The 12,954-nt window shown below is 37.4% G+C and overlaps 1 protein-coding gene across 1 annotated transcript; it reads right to left on the reverse strand.

Annotated features, from left to right (window-relative positions):
- Positions 1 to 510: 510 nt before the first annotated feature.
- On the reverse strand, positions 511 to 11,705 carry LOC126335861 (ankyrin repeat domain-containing protein 50-like). Its single transcript, XM_049999334.1, has 3 exons — positions 10,974 to 11,705; positions 3,375 to 3,430; positions 511 to 529 (listed from the first exon to the last, which is right to left on the reverse strand). Exons 1-3 carry the CDS (start codon positions 11,703 to 11,705, stop codon positions 511 to 513), a joined length of 807 nt encoding a protein of 268 aa, XP_049855291.1.
- Between the last annotated feature and the right edge of the window lie 1,249 nt (positions 11,706 to 12,954).

The raw sequence follows: 12,954 nt of genomic DNA on the forward strand, positions 1-12,954 counted from the left end.
ACCTTCTACGTGATGTACAGCATGCTGGGCTGCATCTACAGCAGCTACGAGCTGCTCGTCATGCTGGTGGCGCCTAACGAAGCAGATAACCTACTGGTCGTAACATCTGGAAGTTACTCCGCATGCTGGCTTTTGAAACATATGTTTGACCTGACGGCTCTGACGATGGCGTGCTCTGCGCTGCAACGGGAGGTTGAAGAGACGCCGGAGCTGTTGAACAGGGCTGCTGGACTCTCAGACACCCCACCTGAGGTTGAAGTGTTCCTGAGGCAAGCGGAGCGTGCGCACCGACAACGTTTCACAGCATCTGGACTGCTTCCCATCGACAGGAGTTTGCTATTGTCTGCCGTATCCGCGACAGCAACGTACCTCGTCGTACTGGGCCAGATTGGTCTCCAGTCATCGATTCTTAGGTACGGTATTTAGGTTTCATTGAACGACTTTTTCACTCACTGGTGCATAAATGTTTATTCCGGTTTTCTCTGCTTTACATGATGGAATTACTTAGCTTTAAGCGTCCGGGTCTTTTCTGGCAATTTATTGATTGCGTAGTTTGATTCTTAGCACATTTAGCCAAATAGTTAACTTCCGTATTCCATCTTCCATCAGTTCTTATTGTTATTAATGTCCAATCCATTTCCATATTATGTTTCTAAGAATCACTGTAACTCCTTATTGCTACCTATTCTCTTCGTGTTTATTAGTCTTATTTTGTCTCGCCAATCCTAATAAGCTCTCTTTGTTTGTTCCACTGAGCAACTAAATTTTTGCATAGATTCTTCATTTAATGCCAGCTTTCACTCACCCAGGTCAGAGCTGGCACATACGTCTTACTTGTTAAAGTATGCAAAAATGTAGTTTTCGTGTAATGTGAGAAGTTGTGTGGAGATTTGATGATCAATGAAACGCCTGAAAGCAAATAAGTATGACGTATTACGCTCAAATAGCCGATGAAATCGACTTCTAGTCGATTAGGCTGTTAGCGATAAAGCACTGCAAACAATAACAACCACGAAACGATGTTGAGTAACCGCTAGGATCTACCTAAAGTGGAATAGCCACATAAAACAAACTGTAGTGAGAGCAGACGCAAGATTATCATTCATTCGAAGAATCTTAAGTAAATGTAAGCCAGCCTTGAAAGAAATCGCTTACAGAACACTTGTAGAACCGATTTTTGAGCACTAATCATCAGCATGTTGAATGAACAGATAAAGAAGATCCAATGAAGAGCTGCACGTTTAGTGAGGGCGTGAGCATTACAGAAATGATCAACAAACTCTAACGGCGGGACGCTGAACGATAGGCGTTGTGCTTCAAGGAACAGAAGCATACAACGCTTCTTGAAACACCAAAAACTTCGGGTATATTTGTTACTGCTGTGCGACTAAAATGGATCTGAGTATGAACGATACCGGAAATCATTGTAAACACAAAGCAAAAACAGACTGTAAAAAATAGTAAAATTAATAATTCGGTTTTCGAGGACTTATATCCAGTTAACATTCTGTCAACCTAGCGTATTTCCAATAGCCTGTCATATTTCATTAACTTAATACCAGATTTGTTTTATGTCTACGTAATTATTTAAGCTAAGAGGTAAATAGAACAGAGATGCAGACGAATCTGTTGTGCAGCTTTCTGGTTTAAATAAATCGATGCAAGAGATCATTCATATGAACTTTCCGTACCAGTGAATTCGACAGAAAAGATATTTCTATTAGACATAAATGCACTGAAACCGCTTACAGGTTTGTATGAGTACTCGTATAGTCCATAACAGAATGGAGATTCTACATCCAGTCAGTCCGTTTTATTGTAATATCTACATGTTTGGTATAGGTACCATTTTGTGTGATTTTCATCCTTAAGCCATGTTATGATGCTTCCCGTAATTGAAGAGAGTTTCTTGTAATAGCTTGGTCTTGGTGAACCACTGTGCATGATTAAGTGGCTACATATACATTGCACATTATAATGACAATCAGTAGCTTGAATACACACGTGCATCGTGTACATGACTACTCGATATGTGGTTTAGTTGTAGTAGTAGTAGTAAATAAGAAAGAAAAAATTAACAGGCAGTTTTCCATCTCAGGGAAGTGTTGGTGTTCGTACTGTAGTGCTTATCACGATAAACGATAAGTGTTAGTTCTTGAATATGTGTTAGTCTAGTGTGTCTTGGTGCTGTGTCTTGTGACAGCATTTTCTGCACAGGAGCGCCAATGCGGTGTCCCCACGGACGCCTGAAGCGCAGCAGAGGACAACGTCCCCCAGAGTTCATAATCTGGCGCCGCATGAGTTACCTTGGAAAGGAAGCTAAGGAAACAGAGAGAGAGAGAGAGACAGTGAGAGAGAGAGAAACGTTTGGAAGATCTTTATTTGATAGCAGTTTACAGCAAATAAAAGCATACAAAGAACTCATACACACATTCTAGGTCCAACAGAATGTTTCCAGAGATCTTCAAAGGAAAGTCTGTATGAATATGTCACTAATTCGAGATGATTGTAAAGCGAAATAAATGAAGCAGAAACATTTGAAGCCCACGAGAAAATCATATTCACGAATACAAAACTAAAATGCTTTTGACATGGCACATACAGTTATCGGCATATATGTCTCTAAACTTTGATAGCGTTGGCATTCTTTCTCCGATGACTTTCATCTCTATAAATGAGCAGGGAGACGTTTCCTACTTCTAATATTTACATAAGCACTGCAATAAGTTTACACCGATGCCTTGTACACATTGCATTTTGCAAAGCAACTTCAGCTACTTAAATCATGATATGGTTTCTTTTCTGCACTCGTAGAATACAACATTTCTAGCACTGCCATTCTTATAGAAAAGGGAACCACACGTGAAACAGCAAGCGAGGAATTATGTCAAGGAGAAGCTTATTCACTTTCTGGACGGTCATTTAGCAAAGTGTGCTCAGAACATGAAAGCTGAAACCTGTGAAGCATGATATTCTTCTGCTTATCACGAAATTTATAATACCTGGATGTTAGTAACTTCATTACCCCTTACTATCAACAGATATGTATTCCCTCAAACTATTTTAGGGTATCCAAAACACTAGATAAGTAGTTATAGAAACAGACTTTCTCCAAATAGAATAATTGTTTTCTTTTGTGCTGATATGCCACGTTGTACTGATAAATTAAAATTCATCTTATTCTTATATCAAGTTTCAGGTAGTTCATCTCCTGTTACAGATAAGTGAACAACAATGCCATACATATTTCTGATACTATTTAAAATCACTGCAGTGGTTAATAACTCCACATCATTCCATAATCGTAATGAAAAATAATAGATATTGTGTGGTTCCTTGAAGCGAAAGTCTCCCACAAACTAAAATTCGCTTACCTGTTCAGATTCACAACTCTAGACTCTGATGTATCAACCAATGACATTCTGATCACCTGATAAAAGAGACATACGCCTGGTGATGTATGTTGTCAAAAGTCCTGTTAAACGTATGAAAGAATTCTCAACTGTTCATGATGCTTGGGTGAAAGTTTTCCAGTAAAGGAATGAGTGTGAAATCTGGGGACAGGGATTTAATTTTATTGACAAAGAAATAATTAAGCATTAAGGTAAAAGACTTCACTTGTATTTCAGTTTGTTTCAGCAACATATTAAGACATGAAGTTTTGCACAAAACAAAGGCTTCACTAACATGTCCAGAAGCATAAATGAAACCAAGCATAATTTGTTAAATAACTTAAAATTCACTTTTTTTATGAAACCACTAATCAAACATACACCCTAGAACAGAATGCAACACTTAAATGGCGACCAAATGCTCTGCACACTAATTATAACTTTTCCTAATAATAAATTTTTATCATGTACAATAAATAGTACATTTCTATTGGACTAGATCAGCAGGCCATCCACAAGGTCAATTCAGTGAGAATGCTCCATATACATATTAATTCAATGGATAAATTCAGATCCATAATTAAATCTATCACTGTTACTTATATATTAAAATCATATAACCCAACATAAAACTTACAATGCTATTTTAGCTAATTTTGCATTTCTAGGTAGGAATCACTATCTAGTGTTAGAAAATTTCAATTACTGGTATACAACACGAGAAATATATATGTAGGGAACTGTGCAGTACCACAATCAATTTACAACACAAGAAACAGCATATACTACGAAAATTCATTTCTTGTAGGTTCGTTATTAAGGCAGACCTATAAGATTTCAATTGTAACACTCAATCCCAAGTTAAAATTAATATTTTTGTATATTTTTTTAAAAAAATTACTTGTTTATTTTATTAATCAGATATTCTGATGAGTAAGATGTTTGATCAAAAATGTGAATCAGACATGCCACACTAGTTTGGAAGTTTTATTTTAAATGTTAACAGAACACGTATTAATGATGGTGATACTGTTACAGTTACATTAAGATGATTGAAATATTTTACACTTATGAACAAACCGTTCAGAATATTGAAGAATAAAAATGTTTCAGATGGTTTCAAAGCTTTCTTCCATATTCACTAATTACAGCTATATTTAAATTCAACATTTACTCTATCTATCTTACATACTCATGTCAAATTACATTATATTTGCTCATAATCCAAAAATTACTGCATATAAATAAGACAATCATTCAAATTGTTGAACATAATTGAGCAACCTAGATAACATGAACTTGGATATTCAACTCATGGAAAAAAGTACATTTAGAACTTATTATTTCCTAACATTTTCTTTCAGAATTATTTTTATTTACAGAGGTTGTCTCACAGATAATTCTGTAAGGTATCTTGAAAGTTCTGATGGGATTTTTAATTGACTGTCATCAACTGTCTCTTTCTCTTCTTGTTGTAAATGTTGTATTTCTAATAATCTGTCTATCCAAATTTGCGTTTGAAGACTTGCAGAAGGATATTTGGTGATTTCAGATGGAATTAGTTGCATGAAACTATATTGTTGAACACAGTGTTCCATTACCAATCCCTGTGACTAATACAATGCTGTTTCAGCAGAAGGCTGAAATGAAATGGCAATCCTGTAATCATTAAACATCTCAGATTTTAATTTTTATATGCGAGATATAATGGAAGTTATTTGAAAACGTATTGAGCAGTACAGAAGTGTTAGAGATTCATAAGCAAATTAAATCAAAAGGAACTTTTTCTTGCAGTTTGAAAAAATACTACACATTTTTGGAATTTTCAACAGATATAATTTTCCTGCACATATAGTCACACACTGTAATGTATTTATTTCTGCTGTTTCCAGTTTTGTTTCAGCGTCCAGTAGAGCGTTAATAAATAGCATATTGGTTCACTTAATCCCTTGAATTATATTACACCACAATTATTCCTGTTTACAATACTTCAGTTGACAATACTGGGCTTTTATTTTCCATAGTATTTGAAACGATTTACTCTTTTTGAAGATAGTGACATAATGAGCAGTATGTTGTATGGAGATACCTTAACAGCTAAATGATTCCCCAACCTATTACGTCATTTTTACATTGTTAAATAATATTACACTCTGACAGAGGTAGAACATTTTCTCATCTTTTTTAAATTGGTATGTATAAAGTACTAAGAACTGTAAATGATTTCTAAATGTACATTGTAATGAAAAGCATATCCTTTATATCTCTTAAGGCTGTTAAAATACTTATTTAAGGATGTAACAGAATTACAGTATCATAATATCACGTTAAGAGTAAACTATGTGTGTATGTTATAAGTTGACAAGCATCACTGAATTAGTTGCAGAGTAACATATTGTTTAATAGAACAATTTCGATACTGTAAAGTTGTTTTAACATACATATTCTCAAAGCTGAGGAGACAGTTTAATGAAGAGTTTAAGAGCACTGTGGCATCAAATTTAATTTTTCGTATTCATCCACTTCAGTTTTTGTTTCAAAATAAATTTTCAAGTTCAATCTTAAAATGACAGGTAAAATGTATATCTTAAAAGATAATTCCTGTATACATATTTAATTGAAGCACATTCATTACACTAATCACAAAACAAAAAATGTTTTTTCCATGTAATAGTCAGAGTGATAAATTGTATTTGTGTCTAGTTACAATTGACTCAGACATTACCTGTTAATGAATATGTTTGGTATAATGATATCTGATGGTGAGAATGAAACTAGAGTAAAAAAAACAGGTAGTGCAAATATTCCTCTTCAAGATTTTATACATCAACAGCAACAAAGTTGAAAGAACATTTTGACATGTATGTTTTTTTATTATTAACTTTATATAAACTGAATGAATGCTGGTGAACCCATTAACATTTTAGGTTAAATGAGCATTTAGAATTTTTGAAGTTTCTGCATTCTTTATGGTCACCCAAAAAGAATATTTGAAAACACCTTTCTTAGTGATGTAAGTACTTTCATGTTCAAAATGTTCAAAATCATGTGAGATGCATCATGCATTGTTTTACTTATTATGAGTGAACGAATGAAATCTCTACTTGTACTAGATTTATATAAAAGTGTTGAATAAATGATTATTGGCAAAATGAAGCTACTTAAAGACCATAAAATATCTAGCATTTACAAATTGATTGATCTGTACAAAACACATCTGTATATGAATCTGACACATCTGCCGCAGAATATAAGGTTTTTCTGATGCAGAACTGCTTCTCAAAAGCTGTTTGGTAGAAAAAACTTGAAATTATTTTTGTGATACTAATGGAACACTCGAATAATGGTCATGAAACTAATAGCAGGTTTTTATAGAATATGTTCAAAGGCTACTTTCTAACCATGCGTGCATCTGCTGAATAAATGGGGAAACAAATGAATAAATATTGCTACAAATCTGAAGAACTAGTCCCATCCACCTCAAAATAAAATCTAAAAACAATGATTTGATTAGATCTTATTTCTTTCTTTCAAGTACCTGGTGCCTATCACAATATAAATATAGTTTACTTTTGAATACATTATGGGAGTGACAGTGATCAATGTGTTACAAATATTTAATATTAAATACAGTCTTGATAACGATTTATTTATTAAGGTGACCGGTCTCGACCACTACTGTGATCATCTTCAGACCATTGAAGAAGTACCTCTTTCTGCTGGAGAATCTCTAGCAGGAAGAGGTTCCTTCTCAATGGTCTGAAGATGACTACAGTAATGGTTGTAACCAGTCACCTTAATAAGTAAATCGTGATAAAGACTGTTTTAATAGTAAATAAATATTGTTGCTTTTTCAACTAAAAGAGAAATGGATAAGAAACATATCTCTTTGAAGAGGACTGTACTAATGCTGGTGTTTTAAATAACCAACAGTAGCATTACTTACACAGTAAGAACTACAGATGCCAGTAATACATATGACGTAAAAAAGTGTCTTCCACAAGTCGCTACAAAGTCATCTGCAAGTACAAAGCACAGTAGCTTATTGAAAATACTTCATTTTGTGAATCATGAAAATCACCAATTTCATTTTCAGGTTTTGTCAGTGTTTAGCTGTATGTGCAATGGTGACATCTTTTAAGACTGCTGGGTTCGTATGATCAGAGGTAAGGACATCAGTATTATAGACAGTAAAAGAATAAAGCAGGTACCAGAGTCAAAGTGACATTGGTTTAACAGTTTGAACACTAACTGCGGAATGTTCTCAACTGTGTATTTTGAGATGAGGAATCAACCATCGGAAATGAATATTTTTCACACTTTTTACATGTATATAAAGTAAACAGGAAGAGAAAGGGATCCTTGTGCATCTTGTGTCACCAGGAATATCAGTACAGAAGGTGTAAGAGGACATTCTTGAGTCACTAGGCATGGTATCAATGTTAAGAATTGTTTTCTTCAACTGTTGCTTCTGCAGAAAAAGTGATTCAGATGCTTTCTGATTCCACATTCATAAAGCTGTAGCTGAAAACCACATACGCAAAGTAGATGCTGCCTGAAACATATGTGATAAACTCAACTATGTTATAGTTAGATCACCCAAAAGGTTGTTTTATTTAGTAGTCAATTTCGGTATCATTTTGCGCCAGTTTCTTTGTCGTTTGTAACTAATTTTGATGCCTTTTTCCGTCACATGTTGTATTACTTTTTGCCAGTTTTACAACTATGTTTTGCTAGTTATGGTAGTCGGTTCTGATGGCTTATTTTTGAAGCTTTATATGTTCCTATTTTTGTTTTATTGGTTTCTCAGTGTTGTGCTCAAAATGAAAAATGTATCTATCATTTATATTCAACTCACTAAATCAAATGAACTAAAGCAACAAAGAAATAATAATTTTGCAACCATACACTGTTCAAGGTTTTTCAAGAGAAAGCATGTCATAACCTCAACGTTCTCTTCTTATAGTTCATATTACGAATCAATAAATACTTCATTGTTGTGTGTAAACACATGCTGTGAGTTTAAATTTTAATATGGAAGACAAACTTCCTTCAGCACAACACCAGACAACTGAGATTGGCCATATATTCTACTGGGATGAAAAGTTACGTTTCTACTAAATTATGATAGGATTTGTATTCCTTCAGAAGATGTTACATGGCTGAGATCTGCAATTCTAGATACACGTAACATATTCTTTGTCATGTCAGCATTATTAGATTTAATAGCGTTAAATTTATCGATATTTTACATAACAAAAACGACGCGGATTTGAGATATTTTTATCGTGGTGCATACATCAAACTGCATGTATTTGCAGAATGATGTTACACATACGAAAATCACCAAACACGGCACTTCTACTTCACACACACACACACACACACACACACAGACACACACACACTGACTATATTTATTCTAGGTAAGTTTTATTATTTTATGACTGAAATTTGTGATGGAAGCATGATCTGTCTCGTAAGCCAGGGACTAGAGTAGATTGAAAGCAATCAAGCGACAATTGGTTTACGCATTTTCAAAACACAAAGTGCCGTATCTAGTGTTTTTACTATTTATACTTGCGTGTTAAACCTAGTGTAATTAAGGGACTGCATTAAAAATCTCTTGAAGAGATACAGACTTTCTCTCATAACTATTGAGTAACACAAGCTGCTTGTTACTACTGCATAACGTTGGCCGCTTCCGTTCTTTGTTCCATTCATTTCTCAATAGTCGTTTACATCTTTGCAGGAAATCGTCTGCAAGTAATAGTACTTTAAGATGTTTTTCTTCTCTATCGTACCTTGGCTATTTTGCCATGCTGTGTTTGTTTCGTTTTATTCCCGTACGTTTTGCACCAGTACATCTTTACCCGGCATTTATTGTTCTGATTTTCTTTCAGTATGTCAATCATCCTACACACTTAGGGACATTTATTTTCCTGACGAGTGTTGATTTTTAATCTGACAGAATGATGTTGTTGTTTACGGTATATACAATACAGAAAAGAACTACCAGGATTGCTTGTTATCTTTTACGAGTTTAATTTTTTAGTATCTTTCCGTGTATCATCCCAATATACACCTCAGCCCCATCCTCATTCTTGAGCTCTGTCTGTATATATAAATGTAAGAAAGCAGAGAGAACATGCTGAGAAATATTGGTCAAAATAGAAGTAGGTTGTAAATTTTAATTTGCCAAATTCATGTAGAATCTAGGCGGCGTATATCTTCTTATTACTTACTTCGTATTTTTAACTACAGTGTATGTAACTCAGAATATGTTTTTTCTGCATCTCTTTCCTTCTTTAGATCTTTTAACTCACCTAACGTGTGACCACATAATGTCTGATTCTGAGCTTTCTCTCTAACTCATGTCACTCAGTGCTGTTAACCAAACGATGTCGTATCACACCCTCTTAAATCTATTAATAAATCTGCTAAGGATTTTTATGAGTTAAACAGGCGACTGATGATCAAAAATTGTATGTAGATAGCTATATTATTAAATCTTAAAGGCCACTAAAGAAGAAAAAATGTATCTTGGTATTCTTCTTAACAGTTTTAGGGAGAACAATAAAAAGGCGGAGGGTACTGTACGATGAGAATACACTGAGTCATACTGTAGTAAGAATGGCAATACTTAATCCACGGTACCGTTTAACGTGAGATAATTTGTCTGCAAGCACTTAGAGCCTTCTAGTGTCAAATAATGTAAAATTGATGCTAACTAACAAAGAAACTGCAGCAATTGTAGAAAGGCAAACGTTGGAATGTGTTGCAAGAGAGGCAAATTAAATGACTGTGGATGATTAGGAATAAATGTTCTGAGCTGTCAGTTATTCATTTGAACAGTATGTGATTGACTGAATGGTAGGTGTAAGCAATAATAAAAGAAAGCGAAATTCCATGGCAGACATCATTTCATATTGTACAAGACTGCCTAAAATTGACTTCTCATTCCTCTCGAAAACAGCCGTCGGACGTATTCACGATATCCCAATCCTCCTGTCCAAGTGTCAGACATCACCTACGATTTTCCTTGCTGCTAACTGAAAATTCTGTTACCATCAATGACAATGGCTTATCATTTTTCTAATCACGGGGTGGACTACAGTATCTGCAACAAGCTGGGGTGCCCAAGCAGCTGTGGGGCGCCACCCGGGGTTTCTTCACGAGTGCCTGTTCCCTACCTGAGGGCATAAGACGAAGCAGTCTCAGCAAGTCAGTGTAGCCGTACCTCCGCGCGAGATCGTAGGGCGTCTCTCCCTGAGCGTCTTTGGCATCCGTTCTGGCTCCAGCCTCCAGCAGCGCGCTTACTGTTTCCAGCGAGCCTCTGGAGACCGCGCGGTGCAACGGGCTGTCTCCGTCGTTGTCCCGCACGTCGTGCCGAGCCCCGGACTCCAGCAGCAGACGGACAGTGGGGATGTTCCCCGTGCGCACGGCGTAGTGCAGCGCCGTGGAGCCGGTGGAGTCAGCGGCGTCGACGTCGGCGCCGGCGGCGATGAGGGCGGCGCTGAAGGCTGGTGGACGCCTGGCGGCCGCGATGTGCAGCGGAGTGTTCCCATGCCTGTCACTCACGTTCGGGTCCATCCCCGCAGCCAAGAACGCGTTCAGTAGAGTTATGGTGCCTCTTATAGTCCCCCAGTGGAGATGCGTCCACTCTCCGGGGCCTGCCTGGGTGGTCAATGGCCAAAGCTCCCGCACAGTCTTCACATCTCCTGCCTGACCTGCCCTAACCATGTCACGCATAATCTTGTTCACATTTCCGCCGTGGATTTCCATCGTCTTGGCGATGTGCAAATGACCATTTTCCGTTGCGAGCTGCATGGCAGTCTTCCCATCTCGGTCTGTCTCCCTCAAGTGGGCTCCATATTTTAATAAGATGCGCACAGTGTCTGCAGCACCCACCGATGCTGCGGCGTGCAGTGGTGTCCGACCGTTGCCGGTTTTGCAGTCGATATCTGCGCCTGCATCCACTAGTACACGCACCACTGCGCCTCGTCTGTTGGTGGCGGCCACGTGCAATGGCGTCGTACCTTCTGTGTCCAGTCTTACCTTTGCTAAAGAGGGATCAACTGAGAGGGCGTACTGCAGAAGATGTAACAGACCTGAGGCACACGCTGTCCTCACTACATCTGTTGCAGAGTCCTCATTCTGGAGCTTCCTCCTCGTTGCTTCCAAATGTCTCAGAGGGACGCCTCCCTGGAGAAACTTCTCGACCCACGTCCAAGCGCATGTTTCCTCAGCAAAGCGTATGGGCGTCCATTGTTTCACTTCTTCTACAGACAGCTGATCCTCTGATATCTCCATCTCCCTTGTGATTCTGAAAAATGAAATAAAAATGATGCTATCTTTTAGCATTTCTGTTTCCTATTCACCCTATTATGTCGTCTTTGATTTAGCAAAGGCACTTAATTGCGTGGACCACACAACGTAGTATGTTTGTGTAAGCTGAGAAGTTATGGAATCAGCGAAAAATGTCAACAACAGGAAACGAAATTGTTTTCCTGCGGTGTCAACAAACAAGGCAGAGCTTATTCAAAGTGAAGCTTGTGGGAGGGTTTTTGTCATGGGGCCGATGGTTTTCCTGATGTACAACACTGACCTCCACCAAACGTGTCTAGTGATCAAAAAATTTTCCTCTTTGGAGACAACGAAAATGTTAAGTGGAATATAATGCAAATGGTGTTGCTAAAGTGGTAGGTAACGTCAGCACGTGGCACTCGGTGACCAGATTAATGCTTACTGGCAACAAAACACAGTGCAAATACTTTCTGACATGGAAACGCGAAAGCTGGTCAATATGCGAGGGCGACCACTCTAAATTCTTAACAGCGTGAGTAGACGAAAAGCTTTTTGTGCAGAAACTGTAAGCTGCTACCCTCACTACTTTTGCTCTATTATGTCCTGTAACAAAACATTTTGTGGTAACTCCGTACACTCAAATTTCTATATCCAGAAAACGGTGGTCAAATACATCTGCAGTGTCAGTTGTAGTTTATGACCCAGGTGTATCGCAGTTCTAGCTCTTGTGTCCCTGTAGATATACAATATTGACTCATTTAATTAAACGACAACGTTCGTTTTGTGAACACTAGGACGAAACACGATCTCCACCTCCTTCCGCCTTGCATACAAAGGTGTGCACTATTTTGCCGGTTTCATTACCAATAGGCTTCTTGTATTTCTGAAAAAATTCAGTATTAAACGTCTAGTTCTCACATCGAAGTTGGAAGTTTTCTTTCTGCTACACATCTACTCTGTACAAGACACACTCTAAGACAAAAAAGACGTACCATGAAGAACTACCCGAAGGGGACGGAAATCCGTAGGTGTGACGTACACCCACTAACAAACAAGTGAATACAATTTCAGAAGAATTGTGTCATTTGTTCAAAAGAAAGAGCTTCATAAATTGAGCAGCTCAGTAACTGGTTGGCGCACCTCTGGCATTTATCCAGGCAGTTATTCAGCTTGGTATGTATTTATGTTTGTGAGATGTCCTCCTGAGAGATATAACACCGCATTCTGTCCAAATGGCGCGTTACATCGTCAGAAT

This window comes from Schistocerca gregaria, chromosome 2, assembly GCF_023897955.1.
Source record: "Schistocerca gregaria isolate iqSchGreg1 chromosome 2, iqSchGreg1.2, whole genome shotgun sequence".
Classification (NCBI taxonomy): Eukaryota; Metazoa; Arthropoda; class Insecta; order Orthoptera; family Acrididae; genus Schistocerca; species Schistocerca gregaria.

Coding starts and splice junctions, on each gene's coding strand:
- LOC126335861 (XM_049999334.1), bottom strand. CDS start 11,705: ATGGAGATATCAGAGGATCAGCTGTCTGTAGAAGAAGTGAAACAATGG. Junction 3,431..10,973: donor CTGCGGGGATGGACCCGAAC/GTGAGTGACAGG, acceptor CTCTTTTATCAG/GTGATCAGAATGTCATTGGT.